This window comes from Bos javanicus, chromosome 11 (assembly GCF_032452875.1).
Source record: "Bos javanicus breed banteng chromosome 11, ARS-OSU_banteng_1.0, whole genome shotgun sequence".
In the NCBI taxonomy this organism is placed as follows: Eukaryota; Metazoa; Chordata; class Mammalia; order Artiodactyla; family Bovidae; genus Bos; species Bos javanicus.
Window position 1 is genome coordinate 104,140,784 of NC_083878.1, and position 20,600 is coordinate 104,161,383.

General features: G+C 63.1%; 1 protein-coding gene across 10 annotated transcripts; it reads right to left on the reverse strand.

The window, feature by feature from the left end:
• Positions 1–486: 486 nt before the first annotated feature.
• On the reverse strand, positions 487–20,451 carry MYMK (myomaker, myoblast fusion factor). 10 transcript variants are annotated; one of them, XM_061434131.1, is made up of 8 exons: positions 19,270–20,262; positions 17,633–18,425; positions 16,002–17,506; positions 12,021–14,091; positions 8,367–8,481; positions 8,001–8,149; positions 5,439–5,555; positions 487–4,861 (listed from the first exon to the last, which is right to left on the reverse strand). In XM_061434131.1, exons 4-8 carry the CDS (start codon positions 12,153–12,155, stop codon positions 4,712–4,714), a joined length of 666 nt encoding a protein of 221 aa, XP_061290115.1. In that variant the 5' UTR covers positions 12,156–14,091; positions 16,002–17,506; positions 17,633–18,425; positions 19,270–20,262; the 3' UTR covers positions 487–4,711. The 10 variants fall into 10 exon arrangements, 5 of the variants coding, with proteins under 5 accessions (XP_061290115.1, XP_061290116.1, XP_061290118.1 ...); XM_061434132.1 differs by lacking the exons at positions 16,002–17,506; positions 17,633–18,425; positions 19,270–20,262 and adding an exon at positions 8,851–9,961 and having other exon boundaries at positions 10,960–12,109; XM_061434134.1 differs by lacking the exons at positions 16,002–17,506; positions 17,633–18,425; positions 19,270–20,262 and adding an exon at positions 8,851–9,556 and having other exon boundaries at positions 12,021–12,108.
• Between the last annotated feature and the right edge of the window lie 149 nt (positions 20,452–20,600).

The window sequence follows — 20,600 nt, forward strand, 5'->3', positions numbered from 1 at the left end:
CCCGGGACGCGTCTCAGCAATTTCCGTGGCACCCACGCCAGCGACGGGAGCAGGGACCGTTCCCCTCTCAGCTGTTGGCACCATCTCTCCTTCCGGTCAGCAGTGGTTTTCTCACCGCTCTCAGGAAGGGTGCAGGAGCTCAGGGAGACGCTTAGACTCGGAGTGCGGAACTGTGAAGCCATCACCGGAGAGGTCCGAGAGCCAGTTGTGTGCAGGCCCACGTGGTCCCATCCACTTGCTTTTCTAGTTTCGGTCTCAAACCTGCCTCTTCCGAGCAGCCTGCCTTGCTTAATCCCTTCATGCATAATAAACGCTTGTTTTGAGCATTTTGTTTACTTGTCAAATGGGAGTGTGTGGGGGTGGACGTCCCCTGAGGGTCAGGATCCTTCACTTACATTCTAGAGACTCCTTTGCTTGACAGGACCACGGATGATGAAAGTGACGATGACCACTAAACGGTGACGTTTAAAGAGATGCTCGCCACTGCTCTGTATTCAACGATCTCGTTTAATCTCAGCAAAACCCAGAGAAGTGAGGGCTACTACAAATGGACAAATTGAGGGGGAGAGGACCCAGGGGACTCGGCGAGCCTGCGTGGGGACGCAGTGGGGAAACTACAGGAGGGACCCTGACTGCCTCCCCACACCCCCAGCTCCCACCTCCCGCCTCCTGCTCCTGCCTCCTTCTCTTTATTCCCGAGACTTCTTCAGTCCAGCCAGCCTCTGACCTAATTCACCCTCATGGGCCCGAGAGCCGGGCGGGGAGAGGCTGCCGCTCCCAGTGGTGGGGACAGCGGGTGCAGGGATGGGAAGAGCACAGAGCCGCGAGGGGGGTGGCCAGGTCCCCGGGGGGCATGTGCCGTGCGTCTCTGCGGACCGCGGCTCTCAGCTCGCCGCTGTGCTAACCAGCTAAGCTGCAGGCCTGAGTTTTATACCCCGGGGCTTCCTGCCGACTCTGCAGAATCGTCCTGCCCACATACCTGGCCCTCCTCCCTGCAGCTCCTGCCGCCAAGACCCTGCAGGGAAGACCAGGGCGAATTCCTGCCACAGCACCGGCACCCAGCAGGCCTCCCCTAACTACAATCGCAGCAGCCCGAGCAGGAGGAGGAGGAACAGACCGGGATGCAGGAGATGGCGTAAAGCCCTTTTTTAAAAGGGGCAATAAAAGTTTTGGGTTTCAGATGGTCTTGCTGGGGAAGAGAAGAGCAGAGACAGGAAATCTCAGTAGCAGACGCGACAAAGGCCACAGCGTGCAGACTGCCCTCAGACGAAAACACCTCCGCTTGTGCAAACAGAGGACGCCCTGGCGGGGGCCCGAGCCCTCCCCACACCATGCCCACCTCGCCCCAGCTTAGGGGGAGGCGGAGGGGCCACTACAATAGACTGTTTTGTCTACGTTGTTGCGAATGTTTATAATTCTTCTCCGTTTGGGCCGACGGAGGTGTGCGCTGTGCCCCCCTCCTCCTCCCGCAACGGGGCTCCGAGTGTGCTGGGGAAAGGGGGCTGTGTGCATGGGCCTGGGGCACGCGTGTGCTCGGCCAGGGCATCGACTACTCTGCAGGGTCTGGAAGCCGAGCCCAGGCCCCGAGAGGCCAGTGTGGGCCTGTACCCGCCCAGCCCCCGCCTCGCCTGCGCTGGGCACTGCAGCCTCCCTGCCTGTGTCGCCTGGTTGAACCCTGGGCACCCAAACCCACGTGTCCAGGGAGATGCCTATCCTTTTGTTTTTTGCAGATGCCTTACCCTGTGGGGAGCTGCTAGCCATGGGGGCTGGATAAAACACAGGACATTGGGTTACATTTAAATTTCAGAGGAATAGAATCATTTTTAAGTAGGTCTCCTGCAAGCGTGCTCCAAATTTAAGACACACTGAGGCAAGATAATTATCTGTTATCTGAAATTCAAATAGAACCAGGCATCCTGTATTTTATCTGCAACCCTACCCATGTGGCTATTGACATTCAGATCAATTAGACTCAGCTGACATTTAAAGAGCCAGCTCTGCCAGGCACGTTTGAGAGGCTCACGGGCCTGTGCGTCAGGCGGACGCTGCCCGGGCTGGGTGAACATCTCCACTGTCAAAGCGAGTTCCGTGGCACGCCACCACTCGAGGCGTCCAGTGACATCTCGGAGGACATTTTCAGGCACTCACTGTTGGATATCCCAGGACTTGGGGACCCCAGTCCTCCCTGCCTCGGGGCTGGGTGGGAGGGGCAGTACTGTCTGGAGCCCAGGGTGGCCCGGGATGGCCTGGGGTGGGGGCGCTCCCTGCACCAGGGACCCGAGTCTCAGATTCCAGGGACCTGAAGACCCCAGGACTCCTTGACACTGCGACTGGAGGTGCTGGAGCCCGAAGGCCATTGCACTTGGCCCTTGTCAGTCTTGGGGTGTTGCCTCTCTTCCAGGTCCCCTTCCTGGGCACTCCCCTCTGACCCTTGGGTAGACCTCTCCGCCCCACAAGATGCCAAAGTGTTCCTTCAAGCCAGAGGAAGACGCCTCTGGGACGTCTGGCAAGACCCTGGGCACTGCCACCAGATCAGTGGTCCGTGCCCAAGGGATAAGGGCCAGCTGCCACCTCCCCGGCCGTCAGGGTCCTCATCTGCAAAGTGGGCTCAGGACCCGCCCCTGGGACCCTCCGAGGGGGTCTCCATGGGGGCCAGCGGGGCGCAGGAGGGGCGCAGTCGGGCCTGGAGCCCGAGAGGCAGACAGGGCTGAGGCCTGGAGCGCGCCTCCTAATTGTCCATGACTTACAGACTTGGCCGGGCTCCCAGACGGCCTCATAAATCAGGGCAGCCGCAGTGAGCAGCCTGTGGGTGCAGCCCCTACGCGCCTGGCAGGCCCCTGCCTCCTCCCTGCTCGGGAGCAGGCTGGGGCCTCCAACTTTCCAGGCACTGCACTGCCGCGGGGCTGGGAGCCGGGGCGTGCTCGCTGGGGGGGCCTGAGGGGGGGCTGGGTGGGAGGTGATGGGTTGGGGGGATGGTTGGGGGATGGCGGGAGGCGGTGGGCAGAGGCCAGCCACCTTGCAGATTTATGGAGTGATGCCGCCCGGCTGCCCTCCACCCGCGCAGCCCCCAGAGTCTGTCCTCACCACCTGGTGCTGAGCCGTGAGTCTCCCGCTGTGGAACTGGGAGACGGGACCCGAGGGGCACACCTGAAGTCTCTTCAGGTGTGTGTGTGTGTCTGTGTGTGCACACGTGTGCTCACACCCCCACAACAAGGCCCGAGGCTGATCAAGGCATTACCTGCCTGACCCTGGGCCGGGGTCCTGATGTATCTGTGCCCGCCTGTGGGGACGGGTCTGGCTGATGGCCCTGGAGCTGCGATGAGCTAGCTCTCGCCCCACGAGGCTTGGCGAGGACCCTGAGTGCGGGCGGGCCGCTTTGTCGCTAGCGGACTGTGGAGACAGAAAGGGGTGGGGCCAGGGCCGGGCTGCGGGTGTCCAGGCCCCCAGGATGCGGGACCCCTGGGCAGTCAAGGGGGCCTGCAGACACACAGGGGCCGGGCTGCGGGGTCCGCCTGGTCCCCCGCCCTCAGTGCCAGATCTCTCCCGGCCCCTGAAGCATGGCCGGGGTGACTTGAGGACACGCCAGGGGCTGCCCCATGTGGTGGGCGCAGACGTGGGTAGCTGCACGTCTGGAAACACAAACAGGCCCCAGACAGGTGTAGGTAACTTCCTGCCTGACGGATGTGCCCAGATCATTCGGGAAGCTGGGAGCCTCAGCTTTGTGAGGTGATGTCTGGGCAGCCGGCTCCCGCCCCCACTGCCGGGTGGTGCCCGCGGGCCCTGGACGGGAGCCGGCTGACCTCCGCACACGGGGGCGAGCCCTGCCCCGTGGGGCCAGCCTGGGGGCCTGGCGGTCTCGCTTGGGGTTCCGGACCCGGGCCCACCTTCCCAACCTGGGTGGGATCTCGAAAGCCCTGAGGGCACTCCAGAGCGAGGTGCCTGGAGTGGTGCCAGGCCCCGGGGACCATGGGCTGAGGTCAGCGCTGCCATCTCGGGCTCTGGGCCCGAAGAGTCCCATGGACAGAGGAGCCAGGCAGGCTACAGTCCATGGGGTTGCGGAGTCGGACATGACTGAGTGACTTTCATACTATAATCTTAACCCTACATCACTTTCCAACCTTCTCTCCCCATCAAAGTAGGGTACATCTGGGCCTTGAACTTGTCATCTATTCAGACTTGCTTTGGTGAAATGATGAGGGTGAACAGGACATGGAGATGGCTTGATTCAGGGTCCTGGCAGGAAGGGCAGCAAGGGAAAGGCAGGCCTGGGCCAGGGATAGAGGAGCCTGGCTGACCCTGGCGCGCTCAGCCTGAGGGCACGGGTCAGGAATGGGGAGACTGGTTGCCAAGAGAAAGCAGGTGGCAGGTGACAGGGGAAGCACATGGCCGGGGGCAGCGGGCAGGTCCCTTGTCGCTGGGACTGGGCGGGGTGAGGGGTGGACAGACGCTGGCTCCGGGGCTCTGCAGATACTCCCATCTGCCAGGACCTTGGCCTAGGAGAAGGGAGAAAATTCTTTTCTTTCCAGTGTGGTGCTTAGCACCCAGTACAAACCTAATACGTGGATTCTCAAGAAGCGCCCGGCCTGTGCTTCCCGAAGCCCTGGAGAGGCCTCAGGCTCTGAGGAGGGATGTTCCTTCAGGTCAGGCAGGACGGGGCGCTCTCGGCAGGCCGGGGACAGGGCAGGGCGGGGCTCAGAGCCGGGACGCACGGTCAGATGCAGGCACAGCAGAGGGTGGAGCAGTCCAGCTTGGCGGGGGGCCCTGCACTTCCGGCCTTCTTGTTGACCTTGGGCAGCAGCAGGGTGAAGGACATGGCCAGGGCACAGTGGTAGAAGCTGTGGACGTACGTGTAGTCCCAGTCCTGCGGGGGCGGAACCGGACCGTCTGCGCTCAGCCCCCGCCCCGAGGCCCGTCTTCCTCCACCCGTTCCTGCCTGCCCTGGGCCCTCGGCTTCGGGCCTGGTGAGACCTGGCACCTGCCGGGGTCAGTGGGCCCCTCCCCAGCCGTCCAGCTCGTCCCTGGGAGTCTGGCCAAGTGTCCCCTCCAAGAGGCTTCCTGTCACTGTCCAGCCCACGGTGGTCTTGCCCTCCACGCCTAGACCACCGCAGGTCTGTGCTGACTCACAGGGCTTTGCCGGTGGGGTGGGGCTCCTCCCACCATGCCTTCCCCGCTTTCCCCTCTTCCCCCCTCCTCCAGGTGTGGCTCCTTCAGGGCTGTGCACCAACCAAATGCAAGCTGTCTGTACCCCCCGCCCCTGGAGATGCTGGTGGTGCCAGGGAAGGACCAGGCTGTGATTGAACGGGGGTGCTGGCGTCAGCAAGAGTCGGGTGCTGCTGGAGCCTCCTGGAGGGGTGCGGCCCCATCCAGCCTCAGGCCAAGCAGGCTGGGGCTGACCATGGCCTTTGTGGGGGGCTCCTTCCCCACCCCTCCCAGAGTACCTCGAAGAAGAAGCGCAACATGAGGGCCAGGGCCCCGAAGCAGAGGCCAGGGCCTATCTGGTGGGTGTACACGCTCTTGTCTGGAAACAGGCGCCTCGTCTCCTTCATCTGCTGCAGCTGCGGGGACGGGGGCCAGAGGGAGATTCTTAGGCCCCAGCCGCTGGCACTCGCACCCCGGGCAACCTCGGTGGGGCGGGGAACAGGGCTTGGGGAGGGGCCCAGGCACATTGGGCTCCGTAGCTGCAGGACCCACAGGAGACCCTGCCTGGGTGGGCAGACTGGGGCTGCCCTCGGGCCCTTGACCCCAGAAGGACCCCCTGCCCCGTCTGCCTCTTGGAGAAACCCTCGCAAGTGCCCAACCCGAGGAGACCAGTGGCGCAGTGTCCTCCAGCAAAGGGGTGTCGGCAGTGTGGGACCCGCCCTCCAGCGTGACCGCAGGAGAGCGTGGGGCGCGTGTGACCGACCCTGCGAGACCTCTAGCCACTTTCAGAGTGGACCGACTCATCGTAGCATTTCTTAGACAAACCTGCCCAGCACGTGAGACGGCCATGCCTCAGCTGGGCTGCTTAGAGTAAGACTCAAGTAGGAATTAGAGACGTGGGTTCACATTTGCTAAACAGATGAAGAAGAAGCAGGTCCGCGTCCTGAGAACCCGAACCGCGAGTGCTACAGCCGGCAGGGCGTTTCGGATTCCAGCAAGGGAACCCGCCGTCACACACGCTCTGGGTGGTGGACACCCCACCTCCAGTGGCTCACACAGAGACTGTGAGTAGCTTCCTGCTGGGTCAGGGCTGGTTTTGCCACTAAATAAATTCCACACCGATATCCGGTGTTCAGTTTTCTGGAATTTTCCACCACTGGTGAGGACTCAGGACCTGCAAAGTCGCAGGTGGTGTGTGGGCACAGCCAGACAGTGTGACTCTGGGCGTAGGCGCCTGGGGACCCAGGAGGCCTCCTTCCGCCCGCCCAGCACCTTTGGACTCCAGGCCCCTGCCCCAGGGGGCGCCCGGCCTGGCCCCTCCCCAAGCCTGGTCACCCATCTCTGCACTTCCTCTCCCTGACCGTTGCTCAAGAAGGGACGAGGCTCCGGGAGAAAAATGCACCCTCATTCCAGGAAACAACTGCCCTGGAAAAGCCAAAATAAACTCCACATTCAATGGTCTAGAAAACACAATTTGAGCCCCAGATGGAGGGAGGCGGGCAGCCTGGGTTCCCGTGGGGCTTCACAGGGACACAGGCAAGGGACCGCACTCCCGGCTAATTAGAATCCAGCCCCGAGCCAGACGGGTCAAGATTCTGTAGGAGGGACAACCCTTCAGGGCAGAACAAGGAGCCTTTATCCCACTTCCTGCCAGGGAGGGAGTGAATTATCAGTGAGGGGAGCTGTGTTTACGCATTCCAGAATGTTAATTAACGCGGCCCTTCCTCGGGTCCAGACAAGTCAGATCCCAGTGCGCTTCCTCCCCTTGCCTCTCCGAGGGCCTCCTGGGTCAGTGTGGGGCCAGCTTGGCTTCCCCGAGATGTGAGGAGTCACAGCCTGGCCTCGCTCGTCCTGCCGTGACTTCTTGTTAAGTCGCTGACCTCCCAGCCTTGCTTTCTTCACTAACCAGACGGCAAACTAAATCCTCCACTCTCTGGGCACAGAGAGGAGGGCGGCGTTTGGAAAGCTCACCCCCAGGACTTCATTTTCCCTCCCCAGACTGCACAGTGGGTCGGTGGGCAGCTTCCCACCTCCTGCCCAGCCCCACCTCTTTCCCAGGTCTGCGTTCTGGTCCCCTCGAGGTGCAGTTCCTCAACCCTGCCCTGGTGGCCCAGGAAGTACCCTGGGTCTACTCTGCCAAGCATCCCTCTTTCACTTGGACTAGTTTGAGTGGGTTTCGGCCCTTGCAGGCAGGAGGGCCTTGGGGTGGGGAGGCCTGGGGACTGTATGTAAAAGGCCTTGTGAGCGCTAGATCCCTGTGTGCCCAGCGAAGGGCCATAGGTGTTGGAAACTGTGGCTCAGGCCTCTTGGGCGCTCACGAGTGGTCCCGTCTTCCTGTTGACCTCACACTACAGCCTCCCTTTTCACTGGAACCAGGCTCAAGGCTCACCCCCTCCAGGAAGTCTTCCCAAATTAACCCAGGCCATTTCCAATTGACGTTGCATCTCTAAACCAGCCATTCTTTTCAATAATAATAATGATAACAATGACTATAATAGCAGCTCCTATTTGTTGAGCATACTAGAAGCCAGGCTCTGTGCCAGTCCTTAAGGTGCATTATCTCAGTTAATCTTTGAACCGACCCCTGTGAAGCAGGTACTGAACTGTAACACCCGTTTTACAGATATGGAAAATGAGGCAGAGAGATTAGGTAACTTGGGTCAGATCCAGAGCTGGTGAGTCCAGACATGATACAAACTGGGTCCACAAGGCGGGGGCGGCCAACGGTCACTTCCTGCGTGTTAGCTGAGGCCCCGTGTCCAGCCTGCCGACCCGTGAGATGGGAGGTGGGTTGAGACCCCGAGAGGGAAGAGCCTCCGCCAGGGGAGGCGGCCCGAGCGTTGAGGCTCGCATGTACGCACCCACTTGGCTGCAATGATGAGGATGGCCGAGCCGATGGGGCCAGAGTACACCCCGTAGCCCCAGCGGTCGTGGTAGATCCGCACGGCGATGGTCAGGACACCAAACATCACGAAAGTCGACCGCTTGGGCTCATCGAAGTCGGCCAGCGCTGCGGGGGAGAGAGCGGGATGAGGTGAGGGGACTTTTCTAGACGCACAGTTTCAAAAGGTTATGAAAGACGGGAGTCGAGGCATTGACGCCCTGCATGTGCTTTCTCACAGGGGAGCGGAGGGGTGGGCTGTCAGCGGCCGGCCTGGGTGGACGGCGGGCAGTGGGGCATCCTGACCCCCACGTGCAGGGCTGGCCTGTGGGCGGCGGCCACTCACCCATCAGTGAGACCCACATGCTGAGGGCCGTCCCGTAGACGCTGAAGTACTCCAGGATGTCATGACGCAGGAGGCAGAGCAGCGACAGGCCGGGCCCAGTGCAGGCGTGGTGGAGCTGCGGGAGCCACGGCGGAGGGTCAGCAGGGAGGCGAGGGCGCCGGGGCCCCAGGCCCTGCGAGCCAGCACCTTGGGCGGGCCGCTGAACGGCCCCAGGCCTCTGTCTCCCCACCTGAAAGACGGGGGCGCTCTGAACCGCTCTCCCATAGGGTCCCCCAAAGCCCCACTGAGGTGGGGAGTCCCACATGATCTACACGTTCCCTCAGCATCTGCTCAGCGGAGGCCAGAGCCTATTCCCTTGGGTACCAGTCTGCTCTGCCCAGGTCAGAGTGGGGACCTCCTCTCTCACAAGTGACCCCTCTGACCACTAAGTCTCTGGAGCCCTGGGGGTGGGGTTGGGGGGGCTGGTGAAGACGCAGGCGCAGACCTGGCCTGCGAGTTGGCCTGTCAGCAGGGCAGGGTGGAGGCTGGAGGCTTGCTTTCTTAAGAGGCTCCCGGGCTGGTCCCAGGCTGCTGCCAGAAGGGAACCCATTTTGAGAACGGCCGGCTGGTGGCTCTCAGGTTCTGTCTGAAGTGAGGGCCGATGGCAGAGATGACCCCCCCAACCCCACACCCACCCAACTCGGCGTCCTCCTCTCAGCCCCTGGCCTGACTCCTATGGTCGTCTCTCAACATCGGCTTCGAAAGCAGAGTGCCAGTATTCTCAAAGCCGTCCACCTACTTCTGGACAACCCTCTCCTTTGGCGTACCCGTTTCATCATTTTCAGCAATATTTAATTACGTGATGTAATTATTTTGACAAGCTCAAGGGCATAAACAGGCTTGGGGAGCAGCACAACGGACTCTTGGTTAACCCGGCTCAGCAGGATGGAGCGGCGTGCAGGAGAGCAGTCCCCGTCTGGAGACGCCAGGGGCGCTGCGGTCGGGGGAGCCCTGGGTCACCTGTGCATCGAGCCAAGGTGAGGGCAGCTTAGAGCCTCCACCGGTTGCAGCTGTCCGCAACCTGAAGCTGCGGGGCATCGAGGCGGCATTAACAGAGATATAGTGTCCAGAGCAGGGGAGGAGAGAGTGCTGCTCCTGTCTGTCCGGTCAGACCTAACCACAGGACCATGCTGAGCTTTGGGTGCCGTGCCCTTTGAAGAGACACAGGGAAAGAAAAGGTTGAAGGGGAGGAGCCAGGTGATGGATATGACTGTTGGGCACAGGAAAGAGAAGAAGCTTCAGGTGGGGCCTGATCAAGGTGCTCACCCCTCCAGGGTAGAGGAAGGAGAACGCTTGCTCCCCCGTACGGCTCTGGCAGGCAGGGCCAGACTCTGAGAGTGACACGGGTCCCCTTCTCCCCCAGCCCCACCCAGGCCCATCGTCCGCTATCTCTTTTGTATTCAATGCACCCGTAATAGCACGGGTCACTGTGTAGGGCGGAAGACCTCATCGCTGTGAAATTCTGGATGCGGGCTGTGCCCTCGCTCCCGTCTGCCTTGTCCCAGCCGTGACCCCAGCTCTCAGCAGAGCTGGCTTGCCCTCGGCCAAAGGCTTGCCTGTGAACGCAGAGTCAAGGAGGCGGGGTTTGGAGCGGTTTGGAGGAGAGCTGGCCCAGGAAGGGACCTGCCCCCCGGGCCCGTGGTTCACTGCTGCGGGACAGGTGGGGCAGGTCAGCTTCGGGGAGGGACCACGTGCCAAGGAGCAGGGAGGTGTGGCAGCGGGCACTCGGCCTCTGCGTCTGCCAGGACGTGGCTCCGTGTGTCACTGGTGGGGTGGGGGTGGGGCTTGGGGCTGGGGGCCTGGCAGGGAACGCATGGCCTCAGGTCCTGGCCTTGAGCTCGGAGGGGCGGCTGATGGCCCCTGGGGCCAGGGCGGGGGCTTCTGTCAAGTGGGGTCAGAGCCCCTGCCCCGCAGGGTGGCGTGGGCCGGGGAGCCCACGCGGCTGAGCACACAGCGCGCTGTCCGGCTTCTGGTCGGGACACAGAAGATGCCACGTGGGAGGCAGGAGCGGAGACGGTGATGGCTGTACACCAGCACAGAATTCAAAGGAAGCGATGGTGCCTCTGGGGCTCCAGAGAAAGGGGCTGAGCGAGGCTTTGTGGCCAGAGGACATTCGTCACGGAGGCAGCTGGCCCTGTCCCTCTGGCGGGGCGGGGCGGGGCAGGGCGGGCGGGGCAGGTGGGGCTGGCCTCTGAAGTGGGCCTAGGAGGCAGCTGCAGGGCCAGCTCACCCCGGCAGGGAGGCGGGGGGTCCCGGCGGTGACCATGGTTTCCTGGGCCGGGTCTATCGTGGGCTCTTGGAGGACAAGACCTCGGCTCCTCTCCCTGGCTGCAGGCCCTTGTCCCTGCAGAGAAGGCCCCTGCCTGCCTGGCCCCAGTCTCCCACCTGCGGGACAGACCTTCTGGCCCTCACCCAAGCCGGGGTCCTGAGAAGGGGGAGGGAAGTGGCTGTTGACAAGATGCTGTGAACAAGCAGGAAGGGGCTGCTGCTGGGGAAGCAAGCTGCCTGGGGCAGGGGGCAGGCCACCTCTCGCACAGAGCTCGGGGTCACTCACCTCCCCCGAGCATGCTGCCTCAGGGAGCTGGGCTTCAGTCAAGGCTGGGACTGATGGAGTATGCTGGGGAGTCAGAGCGGGGCCACTCGCGGGGCTCCACTGGGGAGGGTGGTGGAAGGAGCTTCAGAGGGACGGGGGTAAGGGGTCAGGACGGGGGTAAGGCGTAGAGAGATGATGGGTGGGTGTGTGGATGGCTGAGCAGGCAGGTGGAGAGGCGACTGATCACATATCTGTGTGGATGATGGATCACAGAGAGAGTACACAGGTAGGGAGGTGGACAGACAGCTAGACAGAAGCCAGCGGGAGGGATCCATAGGGCCAGAGAGACGCATGGAGGCTGGGGGGGACGAGGCCAGGGAGGGAGAGACCCAGAGACTTAGAAAGAGAGTCTGTTCCATGGGCGTACAGCTCCAGAAATCAAGAGGGAGCCAGACACAGGCGGAGAAACAAAGAGAAGCAGGCCCAGAGGGAGTCAGCAAGAGAAACAGAGGGAGACCCACGGGGAGGTGGGGGCGGGGGCAGGGAGCGGGAGCCGAGAGCCAGCAGCCAGAAGCATAAATAGAGCGAGAAGGGCCCAGAGAGAAGCGCAGGCCCCACGAAGGGGAGACGCGCGCACGTGAGCAGGCCGTCCCGAGCCGAGGCCAGCTGCAGCGTCCTGGAGGCAGATTCCTTGGCTCCTCACGCTCCCCGGGCCCTGCTAGCTCCCCTGTGGGGCCCGGGGTACCAGGGAGCAGGGTGGGGAGCCGGACCCGGAGCCGCCTGGAGGGATCCGCCAGTGACAAGAGAAGGGGAAGCTTGGAGGGGCCGGGCCTGGACCGACTGTCCCTGGCCCCTGTTGGCTTGGTCTCACTCACACCAACCCTGGAGGGCCTTCCTGGCCCAGACGGGAAAGCTGGGGTCCAGGGAGGCGAAGGGGTCCCCCAGCCCTCTCTCCTGGGCTCTTTCACCCCCCATCACTTTTCTTCATCACCCAGCACAGGAAAGTGGTAAAAAGGCAGCCCCTGTCCTCTGTCCCTGGGAAGGTGCTCTGGGGGGATGGGGGTCCTCTCCCCCAGACTTACCGCCAGAAAGAACGTGGTGAAGAGATAGACCATGGCCTCCATGTGGAACCGCCTTTTGGCGGCGATGCTGACCGTGGGGAGGAAGGCCAGGCTGCTGATGGTGGGCAGGAGCAGTTTGGCCATGAGCGTCCCCATGGGCTGGGGAGGAGGGGCGGGGTGCCGGCTGCCGGGGTCCCCAGGGCAGGGAGAAGAGAGGGAGACGGACTGCTCCTTCCAGTGGGGGCCCCAGCGGCAGCTGCGGCTTAAATGGCCTGAAGGAGGCAGGGATGGGCGCGCACATGTCGAGAAGCTCGTGGGGAGGGTCCAACAGCTGACGGACCATGTGGTCAGCACTCGTCTCTGGTTTTTTTGGGGGATAGGTCAGAGCTGTTGATTCAGGGAGACCATACTTCTCTTCTCTGAGGCAGCAGCTCTGGAGAAAAGTCCCCTGTGAGCACAGTCCCCAACATCCAGCCACTTTCCACCCTGGCCCCTCCCCAGGGCTCTGGGGAGCCCAGAATGAGAAAGAACCGACGCTGTTTCTTGAGTTACGTGTCCACAGGGGGGCAAGAGGTGGGAGAACCCAAGGGTTAGCCGGTTCTCCTGGAGAAGGAAATGGCAGCCCACTCCAGTACTCTTGCCTGGGAAATCCCACGGACAGAGGAACCTGGCGGGCTACAGTCCACGGGGTTGTAAGAACTGGACACAGCTCAGTGGCCAAACCACACCACCAATCGCTACAAGGGCCTTGTAGCGAAGTCTCACGTTTTACCAGCCCGTGTCCAGGTCTTGCTCGCCTGCTCTCGCCCCAGACAGGTTTCCTTGGTAACTAAATGAATGAAACTAACATTCCTTTCTGTTTGGTTACATTGATCCAAGCCTGAAGTGCACAGACCAGGAACTTCTCTATCAGGGTCCCGGTCCCGGAGGCAAGGCCGCCGCCAGCCCTCTCAGTGCTCCTCTGCCTTCAGGAGATACTCTTCCCTTTTTGAAGAGGCCTGGGGGGAACTGCCTGGCAGAGGGCCCCCATCCTCTGGCCAAGTTACCCCTGGGTAACTCTGTGTGAGTTACCCAGGCTGACTCTCTCCCTGGAAGGACTGCTGGATTGATTTACTTGTTGTCAGCAAAAGGACAGCTTTCGTTACACGTTTTGCGTTTCATCATGGTGTAAGGATGTCACCGCAGCAAAACACACAGATTCAGAACGCGCAGTCTGGTGGGATTTGCCAAGTGCCGTGCGACGGCTCCAGTGCCCCCTTCACTCCAGCGCGGTCCTTGAGTCCCCAGCAGGGGCAGCCTTTGTTCTGGCTTCTGTGGACACCTGTCTCGGCCTGGATAAACGGACGCACGCCGGGTGCGTTCTTTCACGGTCCCGAAATGTCCCTGGGAGTCGCCCACCTGTGTCACGTGGCTTGTTCCTGTGGTCGCTGGGTGGCTACTCTGGATTTTGTTCTCCTGGGAACTGGAATTAGGAGAATGGGAAAAACAGGAGGTGGGTGGGGGGCGAGGCTGAGGGGTGCCCACACTCGCCAGTCGGCGCCTGGAGGAGAGGCTGCCGGCTTGTTCCTGGCCTTCGGGGTGCACTTGCTCCGCCTTTCCTTCCACCTGGGAGCTCCCTCACACCTTTCCAGAAAACTCTCTGTTTTGTGGTACACTGGCTGGAGCCCGTTTCTGCTGCCTGCAATGAAAAGTCCTACCTGGGACATGTGGTCTCATCTTTTTCTGCTCAGCTGCACCCACACCCTCAGTGTGAAGTCCAAGGTCTCCAGGAGAACCCGGGGCCATCTCCCCTCAGCACTCCCAGCCGCCCTTGTGTGCCCAGAACCTCCTCCTGGCCTCCCTGCCCTCCTGGAAAGAGCACACTTCCTCCACCTCTGAGTCTGTGGGGAAGGCTCGCCACGCGGCACAGGTAAGCCTAAGTGCTCTGCACTGGGCCCCAGCACGCTGCTTTCTCCCATCCGAGCACCCGCGCCTCTGTGCGGAGCTGCTCGGGTTGTGTGCCCGGGGCTTGGTTGGCCGGCTCCCCGCCCAAGCCCCGGGCAGAGCCTGGCACGTGGTGGGTGGTCAGCAGACACTGGCTGGATGAATGACTCTGTGAAAGGAATGAATCAAAGTTGGGGGAGGCAGGCAGCGTGCTTCAGCCTGGCGCCTAGGAGCCCCGTGCCGCTCCAAATGGGAGAACCAGGCCCGCCGTGCGTGTGTGTGTGCGGCTCTGGGTGAGAGGCAGGCGACTCCCGGCGAGCTGGTCACCACCTCTGCCCCCCAGGCCCGGCTTCCAGGAGGAGCAGAACCCGCACGGTGTGGACATGGATTGGTTGTCGGGTGCGAGGACAGAGCTCTGTGGGGCCACAACCCCCCACTCGGAAGCGGGAAAACATTCCACAGTTGGTTTTGTGCATGAGTGTGTGTGTGCTTTTTTTATTCCACAGTTGGTTTTGTGCATGAGTGTGTGTGTGCTTTTTTTTGCAGCTGTAAACCAGGGCCAGGGCTGAGAGCTTGGGGAAGGGAAAAAGAGAAGGGGGGAGGGGCTGGGGGGCAGGGGAGTTGCACATGTGTTGTAGCGATTAAGGAGGAAGGGGGCTGAGGAGGGGCCCGCCCTGAAGAAGGGAGACAGGTGGCCAGGCTGGGGCAAGGGGCTGGGGCGGAAGACCACCCCCTCACCACCTCTGAGGAGAGGGGCGGAGCACAGAACGGAGGTCGGGGTGCAGCCTGCGTGTGCTCCCAGCCGGGACCTGGTGGCTGGAGACAGACCAGCTGGCCTGGGGGAAGGCCTCCTGCTCTGAACAGGGCTGGAATGACCCTCCGTTCTCACTGGTGCGGGGGCAGCGATCCGCCTGGGGAGCTGGGAGGGGGTGCAGAGCAGAAGAAGCAGGCTGGTTGCTTGGGGGTGGCACTGCCCTTGGAGGCATAGGGCTGGGAGCCCAGCTCAGGCTGGGCAGGCTCGGAGCCAGCAGAGACGTGAGCTGGCACCCCGTCCTCCCCACTGCCCGGGGCTCTGCCTGCCAGCTGGCCTCTGATACGCCCCCCACCACCCCACCCTCACCTGCTGGTGCTGGGGTCAACACAGACCCCAGAGGCAGCATGCCTGGATCCTCCTGCCAGGGTGCCCGCCCCCAGGGGTTGCCTCCGAATTTACAGTGTAGCTCTCTGTCCTGCCTGACCCCTGGAGATGGGGTGGGGAGCTCTCACATTTTCAGCCCTGCCACCCTGTGTATCTTGAAAACCATTTACGCACACAGACATTCATTCAGCGCTGGTGTGTGCCAAGCTCTCTTCCTATTTTGTCCCTCTGGGCTGTGTCAGTGGCTGGACGTCTCTCTCTCTCTCTCCCCATTTTACAGAGGAGAAGACTGAGGCTCAGAGAGGAGGGGAGGCTGGCATTGATCCTGGCCGAGGCCCCCAACCCCTACCGCAGGCAGCATGCCCCCTCTTCCCAGCAGATGGTGCCAGTGAGACCCAGCAGGGTCTGGGTGGGGTGGGCCACTTTACTGGGCAGCAACAGCCTGGGGAGCGGGGAGGGGGAGCCGACCCGCCCTCCCCCCCCCCCGCTCAGGTTTTATAGAGGTGCTGAAATGCCCGGAATGCCACACGGCCCCCGCCTCCCGGACAGCTGCCTGTCTGCCCAGCTGGGCCTGCAGAGCAGGGTCAGCAGCTGCACTCACGTCCTCCATGATTTGAAGCCCCAGCCTAGAGCTCCGGTCACCTCTGAGCACGGCAGGCCTTGGCTCTGGGTGCAGGGATCCCCCGAGGCGCCCCCCGCCCCGTCCCTGGGCACTGATGCTCCTGACCCCTTTGTTGGGGCCCCCAGGCTGGAGTGCCAGCCCAGACCTCCACAACCGGCGTCGTGACAGCAGGCACGCTGTGTCCGGCTGATGGCCGAACGCGAGCCGCTCGTGCTGCCCGCAGCTCCTGCACAGCTGCCGGGTGAGCCAGGCGAGGGCTCTGCCCTCCTTGCTCCACAGCCTTGCTGTGCCCTCTGGCCTGGAGCCTCAGTCTCCTCACCGACGCAAGGGACGCCCGTTGCTGTCCCACAGGGTCGCTGTGATCACGGGCAGGTGCGCTGGGCTCTGGGAGCAGCTGGCCCAGGAAGCACTGCGTGTCTGTTCATGAGAAGCAGTGAAGAGCCGATGTGGGTCATTACAGGGGGATTCTCTTCTGAAAGGTGGACCTCAGCACCCATGCACGGAGACAGCTGCCCAAGGGATCTGGGGGCTGGGAGCAGGGCTGGGACGGGGACACAGGCTTGTCATCCCCTGCCCCCACCCCCACTGTGGCTGCTCACTGGGTCCGCCTTTCTGTGCAGAGGGGAGAGTGAGGCTGAGATGGGACGGAGCTCCTGGGCACCTGGCCTTCCTGGGGGGCTCCTGCACATCGGGGCGGGCTGTGTAAGCCAGGAGCCCAAGGACGCAGGTCCCGCCCAGCCCCTTGGCCTGGCGGTGGGCTGTCCCTGGAGCTGCAGTGGAGAGCTAACGCCCCAGTCGTGCCAGGGCCCCCCAGGGCCCCATCCTTCTCTCAGATCTGGGGACAAGGGAGCCTCTTTCTTGTGGATTTTAAGAGCGAGGAGGCCTACATATAGAGGCTCCCGGTTGAACGTCAGGACTTGGCCTAACAGAAAACGTCAGTGCTGGGAAGGAGGGAGGAGGAGAGGTCTGGTCCAGCCCACTGATCCCCGGGGCTTCCCCGGTGGCTCAGATGGTAAAGAATCCGCCTGCAAGGTGGGAGACCCGGGTTCGATCCCTGGGTGGGACAGACCTTCTGGAGTAGGGCATGGCAACCCACTCCGGTATTCTTGCCTGGAGAACCCCATGGACAGAGGAGCCTGGCGGAATAGAGTCCGTGGGGTCGCGAAGAGTCAGATGCGACTGAGCGACTGACACACACGTGCGCTGCTGACCCGCAGTGGTCTGTGGAGGAGGGTTCTCCCGGAGCGGGAAGATCCAGAGCAGAGAAAGCTGGGCCTGCCTTGGGCTGGGCGGAGAGCTCTGGGGGTGGGGTCGGCCGCTGGGGCCTCTGCTGGGGCCTGGTCCTCTTCCGGTCCTGGCCCACCACTTCCAAACTGGCCACAGCGGCCCTTGGTGGCCCGGTCCCCGTTGGGAAGAAGGGCTCCGCTGTCAGAAGTGGCCCGGGGTGCTCCAGGCTCTGGGTGGGCAGCAGGACGTGGCGGGGAAGGGTGGGGGTCCTCCAGGCCACGTTGGTGGGCCTCTGGGTGCCAGAGTTGAGGACCCCCTTGCAGGATCTCTGGCCCTGGTCCCCCACCTTCAGAGCTCTGTTTTGGACACTTGGCTGTACAGGACAGGGCCCAGCTCCCAGCGTGACTGTCCAACCACCAGGACCGCCAAGCCGGTCACCCCTGGCCCACTGTGCGCCTCCTCCTCCCTGACCCACCCCTTCCCTGAGCAGGCTCCTCTCCTTCCGCCTTGTTCCACGCTTCACCTCACCTTCCCACAGAAATGTGCACGTTTTCCTGTTTCCAAGTTCTTCAGAAATCCAGGTCTGGTGAAAAATCTCTAAAAAAAACCCAGGTGTCCAGAGCATCTCAAGCCAGGGCTACACAGAGAGTGGTAGGGACACCTCCCCCTCACCCCAAACGTCAGGGGCTGCCAGACAAATCTGCCCTTCCACGCGCTGAGCACCTTCTGTATGCTGGGCCCTGGTAGGTGCCAGGGATGCACTGAGTCCCAGCCACGGGTCGGGAAGCCTGATCAAAGTGCTGGGCTGCTGCCGGGTGGGCTTCCTGGAGGAGGTGTGCTCAGGAGATCATCTGGAGGGCCAGGAACATCCAGATGGGTGTGAACAAGGGCTCCAGGGAGGGGATGGCAGGAACCAAGATGGGGGCTCCAAGCCACTTCTTTCTGTGACACCCCAGGGAGCCCTGGGCATCGTCAGGGCTGGGAAACAGCAATTCCAAGGGCCCCCGGGTGAGCTTGGGGTGAGCTGAGGGTGACCTGGGGCTCAGTGCGAAACGGGCAGCCCCTCATTCACCAACAGGTCAAAGCTTCCTCTTTCTTCCAGGGCCGTTCCCTCTTAACGTTGCGCTCCGCTGGGCCCGGGGAGGTCGTGGCGTGAGCGCTTGGGACTCCACCAGAGACTCCGCCTGAGCCTGGCTCCCCAGGGGGCACGAGGCAGACCTGAGAGGTACGAGGGGTGGGCGGCCCCCCAGCAGAGGCTCCATCGCCCCATGCAATGTCACCCCCAGAGCACAAATTCTAAGATGATGCGATTAAACCTTCAGCAACGGTGATGGCAGAGTATGGACCCCAGGCGTGGCCTCTTCTGAGCCTGGGCTGCTGCTCTGGTCGCCAACACTTAGATCCTCTGGATCTGCCATCCAGGTCTGGCTGCAGCCCCACGAGGTGGGCCCAGAGGGCACGTGAGGACCAGGAAGCCCGGCCTGACCGGTTCTGCGGAACCGACGGCAGCTCTGCGCTGGGCACAGGACAAGGCCTTCGGTCGTGCTTCCTGGCTGTGCTTGATTCTTTATCACCAAACACCCCCCGCAATTCTTAGGGTTTTTAGGGCCCCGGGCCTTCCCCCAGACCACCAGCGGACCAAGCCGTGGTCATAGCTCCCTGTGGGTCTGGAGTCTGGGGGAAGGCTGGTGTCCCTTTGGGAGGGGGAGCCCTGGCCAGCTCCTGGAGGTTGAGGGTGGGGTGGGGATGGATGGGGGGCCAGCCCAGGTCACACACCTGCTGGAGGTCCCAGAGCCAGGGTGGCATCCTGCCTCCCGGGCGCTGTCCCACTGAGCAAAGAGAAGGTGCTGGGGCGTTTGCGCCGGCTGGCTGTAGGGTCCCTCCCACGGGAAACCATTAGTCACTCTGGCTCTGGCTGGACGCGAATCCAGCTATGTCCGGAGAGCTGGGGACTCTGACTGGGGATGCAGAGCACTGGTGCTTGGCTGGAGGGACGGGGTGGGGCAGGCAGAGGCCCCAGCGTGCGAGAGTGATCAGCAGGGTGCCTGTGAGGGGGTCGGTGAGTGTGTGCCCCTGTATGTGTGTGCACATACGTGTGCATGGATGTGCACACACGTTTGCACGTGTGTGCGTGTGCACGCTCACCAGTGCTGTGTGACGGGTCCCATCGTGTCTGCTATCCAGTGTGCCAACAGGGGGCAGTGTGGGCCTGGGTTCCACTGAACATCCCAGGGGCCCCAGGGGAAAAAAACCAGAGATGGATAAGACCTGCCTTCCCAGAGTCTGGAGAGGATGAACCCGATCCAAGAGCCTGCCGTGGCGGGGATGTGCTCACCAGGGGGCTGGGCTGTGCTGCTTACCAGACATGCGAGCCTGGGCGTCCCTGGGCGGTCTCGGAGCCTCAGTTTCTCCGTCTGTAAAATGGGGAGCTCTTAGCTCTCGGCAGGCAGAAAGGACTCAGGCAGGAGGGACAGGATGGTGGCAGGGCAGTGGGCGCGGTTGCTGGCTCTCCTCCCCCGCCGCTCCTGCTGGTGGCAGAGCTTCCCCAGGGGTGGAATGGTTCTCGGCCTGGAGGAGCTTGCCGCAGTTCCTTCCGGCAGGGAGGACGCAGGAGGGGGAGGGCCCTCCAGGCGCCACTGTGAGCCATCTGCAGCACAGAGGCCGGGGATGGCTGCAGTGTCCGGGGTCGCCCCCTTCCACGCCCACCGTGTGTGGAGGTGTCCCTGTGTGCCGGGCTCCGGAGGGCCTGGTGTGTGGGGCGGGGGCCTGGCCTGCTTCCGGGGCGACTTGCAGTGTCTGGGGTGCCCCCTGGGTGCCGGGGAGGGAGGGGGGTGCGGCCGGAGTGCGTGCTGCTGGCTCCGTGCTCTGCTCCACGCTCTGACTCAGCAGGAACGCAGGCTGGAGCCCCACGCCGGCCTGCCAGGGGCTGCCCAGCTGGCGCGCGCCCAGCCAGGCCGTGTGCCCTGCCAAGCTGGTGTGAACATCTGTAAAGCTCTGCGCTCCTCACCCCCACCGCTGGCTCCGGCCATGCTAGCTGTCTGGTCCGCGGGCCGCGGGCCCTCCTGTCCCGTCCCCGGACCCTTGGCTGGGGCCTGCGCTGGGTCTCGGTCAGTCCCTCCGCTGCTCAGGAGAAACATCTCCAAGCCTGGCTGGGTGACCACAGAGCCTGGTGTCCCCTCCCGACCCCAGCCTCACCATCTGTAAGCGCCAGCCATCAGATGGCCGTATCACACACCTAGGATCCATTCTGGGGAGGGGCAGAGACGGCATCGCCCCCCCCCCACCCCGCCCCCCAGGGAGGCAGGCATCCAACGGACAGAGCCTGGGGCTCAGTTCTGCTCCCCCACCCTCCCCACCGAGCTCCCCTGTGACCCTGGGCCAGCGGCCACTCTGTCTGGACACCTAGACACACGGTCCCGCGTGGTGTCCCCGGGCCGGCGGCCTCTCCACTCACAGCGGCGGCGGGCGGCAGGCAGCTGGGCCGGCCTGGCTGTGCTCCAGAGGCGCGGAGCGGGTTAAAGTGTGTGCCGGGCCGGCCGGCGGGGCGGCGGGCGGGGGAGCAGCCTGGTGGGAAGTGTGAGTTCCTCCCCGTCTGCCTGACAGCTATAAAGGCCGCCGCGCCCGCCCGCCCGGCCGCCGCTGGGCTGCGCCTCCCTGGGAACCCCCTCTCGTGGGTGCGCTTTGAAGTGGA